The following is a 13160-nucleotide window of genomic DNA, read 5'->3' on the forward strand; positions in this document are numbered from 1 at the left end:
TCGTGTTCAGAAAAACTTAGGTTTGGCGGCCTAAGGTTAAAGTCCAACGGCCGAATTTTTAAAGGTGAAAAACAACTTCTTGAAAATAGACTTTTGGCGGCCTAAATTCCATGTTAGGCGGCTAAATGTTTTGGACTTTTGCCTATGTCCCTTCTCTTTCGAAAGCCAAAAGTTTCACTTTAAGGGGCATATTGAAAACAGATTTTCGGCAGCCTAAAGTCCATGTTCGGCGGCCGAACATTTTGGACTTTTGCCTCTGTTCCTTCTCTTTTGAAAACTGAAAGTTTTACTTTAAGGGGCATATATTGAAAACAGACTTTCGACGGTCTAAAATCCATGTTCGGCGGCCGAACATTTGAGATTTTTGTCTCTGTCCTTCACTTTCGGAAACCGAATATTTGACTTTAGGGGGCACAAAAATATTTTAATCGTAGCTTAAGTTATGAAACTTCATTTTTCAATCCATTTAAATTTCTGCAACCTATATTTTGAGATCTTTTATTTTGATAAAAAAATAATTTCAAAATCACTCATTTTAGAAAATTTCATTTTAGTCCCTCAAAGTCAGTTACTTAAAACTTGGCCATATTTATAAGTTTTTAGGATTAAAAGAAAACTCGAGTGATCACAATTAATTAATTGAAATTGACAATGCATAAAGTAAAAATTACATTTTAATCCTTTTCTTGTAGTAAGCTTCCAAATTTGACACTTTTCATTCTTGAAACTGAAGCGATTTCATTCTTGAAACTGAAGCGATTTCATTTATTTTAATAAGAGACCTACAAGCTCACACAAATACTTTTGAAAATAATTAGTAATACACCAATTATTTATTAGTTATCAAAATAAAGATTAGAACACTTAAGTCCAACAATCCTTATATTTATCAAGCTTCACATTAGAGTCGTCATTCGAGTCAACATCAAAGGAAGCAATCCCAAAAGTTAAAGGAACCCCACCAGCTGAGACACCCATCATTGCATCCCTAAAAGCGGAATTTTTTTTTTCTTACTCTTAGAATCATCACCCACAGAAGAGCATTCAGCCAACTCACCAAGGAGAACATCACTCCCTTGACTTTCTTAGAACTTCCACGAAGTTGATCTTGCTTTTTAGAAGACGATGGGACAGAGAAAAACTATTATTAATGTGCTTCAAAATTTAACTCATTCCTAAAATATCAATCTTTCAACAACATTTTAATAGCAAAACTTTATTTAAAAGGTGTTTTATCAGTAGAAAATATACAAGTTGTCTAATTTAAGATGATTGTTGAAAGTTATGTCTTTTCAGCCAATTTTATAATGTAATTTTATTCTAAGTGAAAAAAAAAAAAAAAGTTGCAAGCAAAACGCTAGGTCACTAACAATAAACATGACCAAGAAAAGAGAAGTGGTAAAGAAAATCTGTCGTAGTCACATGCATTAGTCAATTATGATTATGTAATAATTATAACTAAAATCAAAGTTGATGGAGGCCTTGGGAACATGGACGTGGTTTGACTCTTGTTAATTTGTACATATGTGGAAATTAATGATGGTTTTTTTTTTTTTTTAGTTAAGTAATTGAGTGGCTCGAAGCATTTGCATGAAGAACTGTGTCTCGGATACTATGCTTGCTTTGCTTGTTTTTGACTTTTGAAACGTCTCTTAGACCTCCATATTGCAAATCATTGCCATTTCAAAATTTATAGAAATTTGGGAGTTTGAGAAACATCAACCTCATCTAATTTTCATGCTCGTCTCTCCAAAGATTTTTGTCTATAATCTACTCTCTCTCATTTTATTTATATTTGTTATTTTTTAGTTTCCTTACGGCTTATAATAATACCTCAAAATCTTAAGCTTTTTAATTTGAATAAAACATATATATAATTATTTATTATTTTTTAAAAAATTAAAAGTATGCACTCACATATTTAATCTGATTATAAGTGTATCTGATAAATCTCAGAAATCTCAGGTTCTGCTTTCTCAATTTTCAATTCTCATTTTTTTTAAAAAAAAAATTAAAAATATCAATTTATTTTTATAATTTTAGCCTTATATCTATTAGATACAAATAATTGTTTTTATAATTTCATTAAACATATCTTATCATTTCTTCTTCTAACTATCTCTAAATTATTCCACTTTTTAATGGTAGATTAATGAAAAAATAATTGTAATTTGAGTAATTAGATGAAATTTTTGATAATTTAATCAAATTAATGGATATTTTACTATAACGTAAGTAATTTAATTACTTTCTTAATCGTTACTAAAGTAAATTTTAATGAGAAATAATAATTTATGGAAGGATTATATATTCTTTAATTTTTGAAATTAAATGTTATATTCTTGTTATTTTAATTATAACAAGACAAAAATTCTTCCATTGTTTTTTATTTTTATTTTAATAAATTTAAAATAAGTAACTAAATAATTATATTTATATATATATATTAACTTCAACATAATAAAAATGAAAAAAAACCATATATTTATAAAGAGTGCTTTAGTAATTTCTCAACCAAATAAAAAATTGAATAAAAATTAAAAGGACCACTATATGGAAAAAATAAAACATTTATTTATAGAAATCAAAAGAGATATATATTAATTTTAAGATAAAAAAAATATTAACATATCCTTTTAATTTTGCAATTTACGCTACTGCTGTAACCGAAATGCCGCTTATGCCACAGTCAAATATTGCACAAATACATTCGACCAATCACTACCCATCACTAAATAATCCAAATTTTGATATAATACAAAACGGCAAATCATGGGAAGGTTGTCTCGTCTTCATTCTTTTAATTTTAATTTTAATTTTAATTTTTAATCATTCATACCAGTCAATGCAACCATATCTTGGCTGTGACAGTGAGACCCAATTCACCAATCATTTAAAACAATGTGGTACACAGAAAATAATGTGATTTTCCTAAATCTGTAGTTGGTTGGATACAAGAAATTGAGTCTCCTTTCTTTTCTATATTATTTTCTGTCCAATAAAAAATTGATAATCCCCTGTTATTTTCTTTTCACACTTTGATTTTCCTTCACTCTTCTATTTTCCAGGTTCCCAAACAGAATATTATTGACCCCAGAGAACAGAATAAAACAAGCTGTTGAACATAAGTGTACCTACCAAATTAGCTTAATTCACCATATGCACATAACAAATTTAGAACATCCAACTTCCTTGAGTTTGAGATCCTTTTATTCTCCTAACTTCACTCATCTTCATTTCCATTAATGCCGGTTTCATAATAATGTTAATCTTTATGTACGAATTCGTTAAAATTAAATCACATTAAATTTTTTATTATTTATAAATTTTTTTGTCAATCAATTATCGTACAAAATTTCTAATAATAAACAATGTATGTTGTATTACTATAAGTAATGGATGCCATACTTAATGAATTTATAAAATATGTTTAAAAATTCTCCGAATTCAATTTTCTTTGTCTCTATCTAAACACTAAAGTAATAAAAAATCGTAAAGTTATATATATATTTTGAAAATAGTTGAAGTTTATATTTTTATTGCATTACACAATTGTTCAAATAAAACCCTAAAAATTAGAGAATAAAAGTTAACTTTAGAGAATAACTACAATCTAATCTAAAAGAAAAATGTTTTTCAAATAAAATTGTGTTGAAATTATATTTTTAGAGAATAAAAATATTTTTATTATTTTGTTGATGCATGAATTCAAATAAAAAATTAAACGGTTGAAATTATAAAATTATAATAACAGCAATAATAATTTTTTAAATGAAAAATCAAATTCAATCAACACTAAGTGGAGAATTTAAGCGTCTATGGAACAAATAGTTGCAACTTGAGACAGCCGATATAAGCTGTAAACTGAAAAGATTTGAATTGTAAAAAAAAAAAAAAAAAAAAAAAGACAAGGGTATAGTAGAAGGAGCAAGTTGTCCATATAAGTCTGCTAAATTTGTTGCACCTTGTGGAAGGTAGCATGGGTATACGCACTCTCTTAACTTATTTAATATTTATTATCATATTATTACCTTAAAACTACACCATATTCTATTGTCTGCTCAAAATTATTTTATTTAATTGGACAAAGCCAACCAGAGAAAAGAAACAAACAGGGGCGGCTTCTTTGTTTTCCCAGGCCCAGTTTTTGCATTTTATTTTAACCAATTAAAAACAATAAAACTAATCCAAATTTCAATTTTTAAATAAATATATATATTTGTATTTTGAGGAGATAAAAGTCCACAATCCTTCTCTAATAATTATATTCGCCAAAGGGTTTCAACTTCAAATGTTGAATGATCATCAAAGCAAAATTATTCATTAAAACACAACGTTTTATTACAAATAATCAAGGCCCTTTAAAACTCATAATTAACTCTACCATTAACCATTCGCCCATTCATTTAATGCCACGTTTCAGCCTCAACCAGTGAAGAAAACACAACTTTTCTACATCTCCTTTTAGATGATTTTTTTTTTCGTATACAATTGATAAACTTTTTTTTTTTTTTTTTTTTTTGCTTTCAAATTCAAAAATTATTAGCTTTTTAAATAAAAAATTAAGTTAAAATTCATTAATGTTGATAAACTTTGTTATTTATATATACATGACGCCAAATCCTAGGTAAATCACGTTACTTCTAGCTGTAAAATTGCTGGACGATAAACCTCTGTTTTAGATATCTGTTAACTGTAGTATTTAAAAGATAAAAAGATATATATATGTTTTTTCTGTTTGGAAATAAAAATAACTTTATTTTGATTTCAATTTTTATTTCATTTATATAAACTAAAAAAAATAAAGACAATATTTTTGTTTAAAAAATAATACTGAAACTTAACAGTGTAACTACCACTAGAACTTGAAATGACGAATAAATCCCTTTAAACGTGAAATTACTAAGATTAAGCACCTGTAACCGTTGTTTAACTAGTAATTAACAGGCATTTAATTGCATATTAAAGCATTCTTTTTAATTTTTTAAGCATATAAAAAAAAAAAAGTTTTAATATTCTTAGTCAAATGGAAGGCTGAACCAAACTGTCCGGTCTCACGTGACCTGAACCCCTAATTTCAAGAAGAAAAATCACTTGCCCAGTCAGCTTTGGTCCACTCCCTAATTGGATCAATTGCCACGTGTAGGACTCACACGTGCCCTTTTATGCGGCGCCTCGCTATATTATCTCCATTCTCCATCCCGTCGCCGGAATCTTGTACTCTCTCCTTTTACACTTTACATCATACGGCACGTCGTTTACTTGAAAAAAAAAAACCCAAGAAAACAAAAACCTTCAAAAATAATTATTAAAATATTAATCATATTAAACCGGGTTTAGCTATTACGCCTATTTGGGATCCTATAAAATAGCATCCCAACTGTAGTGTGCCTCTTATCTCTCAGGAGTCCAGTGTCTCTCTTCAACTGAATCCTCTCATTTTCATTTTCAGTTTCCTGGATTTTTGCCCATCTTCTCAAGAAAATACTTTGTGGGTTTTAGGTTTCTAGCTCTCTTTTTAAACCACTGGTTGTAGCTAGTGGCTGAGAAATTAAAGCAGTCTCTCCAACGGTGGTGGTGGTGGTGATTCGAGACATTTATTCCATTATTCCCCTTCTTTTTCCGGTAAAGCAATTGGGTCACAGCCTTCCTTTTCTTTTCTTTTCTTTTAACCTCTGCAACTTTCCTAGAAAATTTCTTACTTTTGCTTTGTATCACTACCAGTCCATCGTTACTCTTTCATTCACTCTCCATATCTCTGTGTCTGCTTTCCATACTGTTGTTTAATCTTTACCCAGTTTGGGTTCCTTCAGAATAGTTAATATTTTCCCATTTCTCTCTTTTTTAGAGCAACTTTCCTTGAAATTTCTCGTCCTTTGAGCATTCAGTCATCGTTTCAAGCTTCTCTTTAACGTTGTCTTCTTTCTCTCTCAACTTTCTTTATATCCTCTGTCTCTCTTTCTTTATTCTCCCTCGTGTCCGGTCTCAAGAAGAATCTCCTCCCTTTTCTTCCCTCTATTTCTCGCTCTCCTCCTCACTCTCCCCACGCTCACTTCACTTTCAATGCGAATCTGAAAGTACCCAAAACCCCAGAAAAGAAAAGAGTGAACAAAAAACCATTGAAATGGATCGAGACAGTCTTATGCCTATGAATTCAATCAAGTTCAGTGAGCACCGAAATCTTACCAAACTTGTAAGGCCATTACCAAATCCGACGCCGGAGATCAAACCACCAAGAGTTGTTAGGATATCAGTAACAGACGCAGATGCCACCGACTCGTCCAGTGACGATGAAGGTGAGGTCTATAGGCGACAGAGAGTGAAGAAATTTGTTAACGAGATTACAATAGAGTCGTGTTCGGGTGAAAGCGATGCTATTTGGAGAAGCAGGTCATCGAGGAGTAGCCGGAGAAAGTGTTTCGCCGGAAAATCGAGCAGTGGGCCGGCGAGTCTGCTGCCTGTGAAGGGTACAACATCGGGAGCAGGGAAGAAGTTCCGAGGTGTGAGACAGAGACCTTGGGGAAAATGGGCGGCTGAGATCAGAGATCCTCTGAGACGTGTACGGTTGTGGCTGGGTACCTACGACACGGCTGAAGAAGCTGCAATGGTTTATGACAACGCGGCTATCCAACTGCGTGGACCCGACGCTCTCACAAATTTTGTTACCCCTCCAGCTAAAAGTTCGGCGCCAACAAAGCCGGAGGTTAGTTCCGGTTACAACTCTGGCGAGGAGTCTCACAACAACAACGCTATCTGCTCTCCAACTTCTGTTCTTAGGTTTCCCTCAACGTCCTCCAACGAAGAAGCCGAATCTCAAGCCGGAATTTCCAGTTCCAGCAAAGAAGCCCGAGAAATCAAAGAAGAGTCGAGCGTATCCGAGAATTTCTCGGAGTTTTCAGGGTATCCTTCGATCGACACTCTGTTTCCCGACGATGTTTTTGACTTCCAGAGTTCCATGCACGACATATTTAACGAAACAAGTATGCAAGACGGATACCTAAAAGACGATTTCGAGGACATGTTTGTGGACTCCACTGCGGATTTTGGATTCGGATTCGGATCCTCCAACTGGAATGTGGAAGACCATTTCCAAGATATTGGGGACTTATTCGGGTCGGATCCTCTCATAGCCATCTGAACGGGCATTGTCGGTTCGGTGGTAAATTTTTGTATGGGCGGGGAGACAAGCATCGGATGTGTTCTTAGTATCACATGTTTGTGGACATGTTTGTGGACTCCACTGCGGATTTTGGATTCGGATTCGGATCCTCCAACTGGAATGTGGAAGACCATTTCCAAGATATTGGGGACTTATTCGGGTCGGATCCTCTCATAGCCATCTGAACGGGCATTGTCGGTTCGGTGGTAAATTTTTGTATGGGCGGGGAGACAAGCATCGGATGTGTTCTTAGTATCACTTTGTTTTTTTTTTTTTGTTTTTTGAAAGCAAAGAATTTGTTTGATGTGCGGAGATAATATTTTAATGAAAAGAAGAAGACCGTCACGGTAACGGTGACGGCAGAGTTTTTGGGTCCAGATTGTTGATTTGATTAATGTATCAAGTGGTGAGAAGGCACGTGTTGGGTGCACGTGAGAAGGTAGAATGTAATTATAGTAATTGAGAGCATGGGACAATGTTACACGTGCAGCGAGCAATTATGCAGGTTAAAAGAAAGAAAATTGTTTGTTTATGTTCTACAAGTTAAGGATTTAACATATACTTTACATAAATTCATTGTATAAACAAACAATAATAAATTTTTTATAAAAATATAAAATTATTTGTAGATAATATAACAAAATATTTATGATAAGTCTAATGTGCATATACTTAAAGATCCAAACATTTTAAATAAAAGGAGCGGATTATTCACATGTTTTAAATTGTTAAAAGCCCATCAAATATTATAAAATTAAAAATAAAATAAAATAATAGAAAAATAACAAAGAATACACTATACCAATAGCCATTCAAAGATGAAATCTAAAAGGGATAAAGGAGGAGAATGAAAAATAATACTGATATAAACCGAGAAAAAATAAAATTTAAGCTCCGTTTGTTTATAAAAAATAATTTTTATAAAAAAATTTTATTAATAAAATAATTTATTATTTAATATTAATTTAAAAATAAATTGTGTTTAAAAACAGAAAAATATAAAAATATTTTTTAAAAAATAAATTTTTCTAAATAAATGGATGGTTAAAGATCCGATAAAATCTTTGTGTCCAAAAATCAAATTAACTTTTATCTATTTACCTCGTAAAATTCATTGTACATTTTAAAAAATATCAAATTATTAAAAAATTAAACTTATTATTATGATGATTTTACATTCTAAAAAATATCAAATTATTAAAAAATGTAAACTTATTATTATGATGATTAATAGATTCCAGACCGTCAGGCATGCCACAATCCAAACTGATGCGATTCAGGCCATTTTAATATAGGTCCATAACGTGTTTTGCATAAGACAAGATTCAGACCAATTAAGGTTTGATTCCACGGCCAAATAAAGGTTTGAAGGAGCTCAGGACAGTTGGGCCTGACTAATCATCAATATTCCTATGAGAATAAAACTCATAATAATAGGGATCGTATTCAAAATGGGCTAAAAAGAATTAAATAGCCCTCTAATAAGAATTAAAATCTCGTACTCACGAACAAATTACCCGCATGAAGGTGGTAAACTGGTAAGGGCGTAGGACGGTGGAAGCACACCTAAAAAAAGGACGGTGGAGGCACACCCGAAGAAATAGAAATAAAAAGAGGGAATGATTAAACAAAGACTAAGCTTACTAAAAACACGCCTAATTCCAAATCCATTTTGGATCTCAATCATCAATTGGCGCTATCTGTGGAAATGAGGGGATCTTAACATCACCGGAGTTTTTATTTAACCACTAAAATTCACATGGCCAACCCTAGACAAAACCACACGGGACTCGCTCAAAATGACCTGAGCTCAACCCTAGAAAGCCTGTTATTCTCATTCTCTAGTTCACCAACCCCATCACCTGCATTACCAAACCACTCACCAAACTTGACCATAGCCACACCTCATACTTCACTATCAGATCAGGAACTCCAAAATATGGCTTTGCAACTTTAAAGCACTGTCAACTAATTAAGCCAAATTTTGCAACAAAGAGGTCTTAATACCCATCGGAGTCGGCTGAGTGCGATGGAAGGGCCTAATAATAGCGAACCCCAACCTACCTTAAACAGGCAAAATCCACAATAAAGCAGCAAGAAGACGGGAGAGGAGGATGAAGAGACAAGAGGAAAAAAAGAACCAGTGGCAAGATCTCAAAATAGAGTAGTAAAGGATCTCATAGAAAATGATGTGGAGGAAAATTTTCATTTGAGCTTTAAGGGGGTCAAAAGGCGAGGAATCGGGAGGAAGTCACCTCTGCAAGGAGAAGAGGCTCAGAAATGATTATGCAGGGGTTGACTAGAAGTTAGAAAAACTAAAAGAGCAGTTGCTACTAGAGCTCGGAGCTAGGGACAACGCTAGTTCAATGTTGCCGACCTCATCACCTTTTACCAAGAGGGTGCAACACGAGACTATACCAAAGAAGTTCATGATGTCGACATTGGCTACATATGATGGAGTAGGAAACCCACAGGATCACATGTTGAATTACAAGACCTTTATGGAATTGCAAATGCATTCTGATACTCTGATGTGCAAAGTCTTCCTCAAGACCTTGACAGGACCAACTCATACGTGGTTTAATAGCCTAAAACCAAAGAGCATGGGGAACTCTATTGATTTAGCCAACATATTTATCAGCAGGTTTATCGCTGGAGTACAGGCCAGAAGGAAGATAAGCTACTTAGAAAAGGTTAAACAAAGGCAGAACAAATCCTTAAGGGAGTACGTGACCAGGTTTAACTCAAAAGCCTTGCACATACCCAAACTAGATGAAGCAAGAGCTGTAGAGGCCATGCAAAGGGGAACAACCTCTCTAGAATTCTTTAGGTCCTTATTTAGAATGCTGCCAAATATCTTATCAGAACTGCTAAAGAGAGCTGAAAAGTACATAAGGCAAGACAATGCCTTGACTACCAATCAATTTGCATGAGAGGATAAGGAGAGGGACAGAGGCATTGATGATAGGAGAAAAGATGTCCTAGAAAGAAGGATGGACAGGGGACTAAAAGCACTAAACAAGCATAGATGGGAAAAGAAAAACCAATGATCTTATCAAGCTCGCATGCCAATGGAGGTTACACTACTGAATGTATCATGAGTCGAAGTGCTCATGGCCGTACAAGATAAAGACTACATATAATGGCCTAAGCCCCTGAAAGCTGACCCGAAAAGGAGGGACCTAGACAAGTACTGCCAATTTCACAAGACTCGTAAGCATAACACAAACAACTATTACCAATTGATACATGAGACTAAAAGATTGATTAAGAGGACTCATTTTCAAAACTTCATAAAAAGGGGAAGGGAACAAAGGCCATACCTAAGAGGGACTGAGGAAGGAACAAGGAGACAAATTAGAGTGCCTATGAATGATGGCTCTAGCGGACGAGTAATATGATAGTGGGAGGAACTGGTGGCCGGATGAGCTGGAGAGAAAAGAAGAGGGGGAGGAATAGAAATGAGAGCGGCATGTGAATTATTCAGATCGTGAAACACACTCCAATGACCATTTCCTTCTCCTTAGAGGACGTATAGAGAATACAGATGTCATATGATGACGCCCTGGTTATTGAAGTAGTGGTCCACAATTTTCTAGTTTGAAAGGTGCTAGTGGATGACAACAATAAAATGAATTTGTTCCTTTATCAGGTCTTCTAGCAGATGAAAATACTGGAGGAACAATTGGTAAAAGACCAAGCCCTAGTCCCGTGGTAGTAGAAGGGAAAGTGAAGGTAGCTCTCACCTTGGGAAAACCTCATGTGTCTCAAACACACTATACTGTGTTCTTGGTGGTAAAATTTCGATTAAGTTACAATATTATTTTGGCAAGGCCAACATTGTATGACTTCAAGGTACATCAGATACCTAACCGTGAAATTCCTAACCCACTGTCAGAACAAGAGAACAATAAGGTTTTTATCATAAGCTAAGGTCTGGAACAGTGCCAAAAGATGACGACGATGGCTTTGATTAGAAAGCATGCATCGATTTTTTCTTGGAAGCCCTCAAACATGCCAGGAATCAAGCCTGAAGTAATGAGTCACAAACGTAACATTTTCCCCAATGCAAAGCCAATAAAGCAGAAGAAAAGGGTCTTCAGCAAGAAGAAACAAGAGGCCATGAAGGAGGAAGTAGCAAAGTTAGGAGAGGCAGGGTTCATTAGACAAGTCATGTATCTACAGTGGTTAGCTAATCCTGTGCTAGCTAAGAAGGCCAATGGAAAATATAGAATGTGTATAAATTTTACTAATCTAAACCAAGCTTGTCTTAAATATTGTTATCCACTTTTAAACATCAATAAATTGGTCGACTCGAAAGCCGGCTTTGATTACTTATCGTCTTTGGATTCCATGTCTGGGTACCACTAAATTCTGATGGATAAAATTGATGAGAAGAAAACTTCTTTCATTATAATAGAAGATATGACGTATTATTATAGAGCCATGCCTTTTGGCCTGAAAAATGCAGGAGCCATGTAAGAACGCCTGATGAATAAAATCTTTAAAAGCCAAATAGGGAGAAGTGTGGATGTATATGTTGATGATATAGTAGTCAAGAGCTGAACCTTTGAACAACACTTAGCCGACCTAGAGGAAGTGTTCTTGGTACTACAACAATATTAGATGAGGTTAGACCCAACAAAATGTGCCCTTTTCATCCAAGGAGGAAAGTTTTTGGATTACGTGATTAGTGAAAAGGGAATAGAGCCAAATCCATAAAAAGTAGAGCCCATCTTGAACATGCCTGAACCAACTTATGTGAGGGATGTGCAAAGGCTTAAGGGACGAGTTGTGGCACTCAATAGTTTCATGTCCAAGTCGGCGGAAAGGTATTTACCTTTCTTTAAAAAGTTAAGGAAAGTTCCTAACTTCGAATAGACAGAGTATTGCTAGGAAGCTTTTAAAGACCTCAAAAAGTACATTAACTCTCCACATGTGCTTAGTAGCCCTTTAGCAGGGGAGGAACTATTAATCTATTTGGTTGCATCAAAGCAGGCAGTAAGCGTCGCGCTAGTGAGAGAGGAAGTAGGGGTTCAAAAATTGATTTTCTATATTAACAGGGTACTCAAAGGTGCTGAAATCAGGTACATGAATATAGAAAGCTGGCATTTTCTTTTCTGTTAGCAGTAAGAAAGTTTAAGATGTATTTGGAGGATCATCAGGGGGATAATGATGACATATTAGCCTTCAAAGAGGATCCTGCAAAGACTAGAGACTTCAAGATGAGTGCTAGCCTGGTCTATAGAAATCAACCTGTATTGTCTCATTTACTAGCCTCGAACAACAATCAGAGCACAGGCCCTAGTAGGTTTTACAGCCGAATGCTCATTCAGTACGATTGAGAAGGAATAGGACAAAGCACTTCCTCCGCTAAAAGAAGGAGAAATTTAGAGTCAGTCTAAACCATGTTTACGTGGAATCTATTTGTGGATGGGGCATCAGGTTCGACAGGCAGTGGCGTAGGAGTCCTATTGAAATAACCTAATGGGTTCAAGGTATGTTATGCCTTACAGTTTGACTTCCCGACATCCAACAATATGGCTGAATATGAAGCATTACTAAATGGCATGCACGAGTGACCGACCTTAGAATAAACACTGAATCGCAGTTAGTGGCAAACAAAATAAAGGGAGTGTACCAGGCAAAGGACCCAATTATTTAGAAGTACCTAGATAGGGTACGAGCATTAGAAAAGGAGTTGAATGGACAAAGGATAGTAGTCCAGTATGAGTAGATACCCTGAGATGAAAATGAAGAGGCAAACCTGCGTAATAAATTTTTGGTAGAAGAATTGGAACAACTCCCAGATAAGGTGTATATACAGTAGATATATACCCCGAACTTCGAAAAATCGGCTTCAATAAAATAGATAGATGAAGCATAAAGCTGGATGAACTCATATATTGAATACCTTGGGGCAAGAAAGTTGCCAAAAGACAAAATGGAAGCTCAGAAAATCACGGCTAAAGCAACTAACTATCAGGTGGTAAGGGGAACC

General features: G+C 34.7%; 1 protein-coding gene across 2 annotated transcripts; it reads left to right on the top strand.

Moving 5' to 3' along the window:
- Window positions 1-5382: 5382 nt before the first annotated feature.
- On the top strand, window positions 5383-7536 carry LOC110621847 (ethylene-responsive transcription factor CRF2). Of its 2 annotated transcripts, XM_043954974.1 has the most exons (2): window positions 5383-7018; window positions 7225-7536. In XM_043954974.1, exons 1-2 carry the CDS (start codon window positions 6125-6127, stop codon window positions 7342-7344), a joined length of 1014 nt encoding a protein of 337 aa, XP_043810909.1. In that variant the 5' UTR covers window positions 5383-6124; the 3' UTR covers window positions 7345-7536. The 2 variants fall into 2 exon arrangements, with proteins under 2 accessions (XP_043810909.1, XP_043810903.1); XM_043954968.1 differs by having other exon boundaries at window positions 5383-7536.
- The last annotated feature ends 5624 nt before the right edge of the window (window positions 7537-13160 follow it).

This window comes from Manihot esculenta, chromosome 1 (genome assembly GCF_001659605.2).
Source record: "Manihot esculenta cultivar AM560-2 chromosome 1, M.esculenta_v8, whole genome shotgun sequence".
NCBI lineage: Eukaryota > Viridiplantae > Streptophyta > Magnoliopsida > Malpighiales > Euphorbiaceae > Manihot > Manihot esculenta.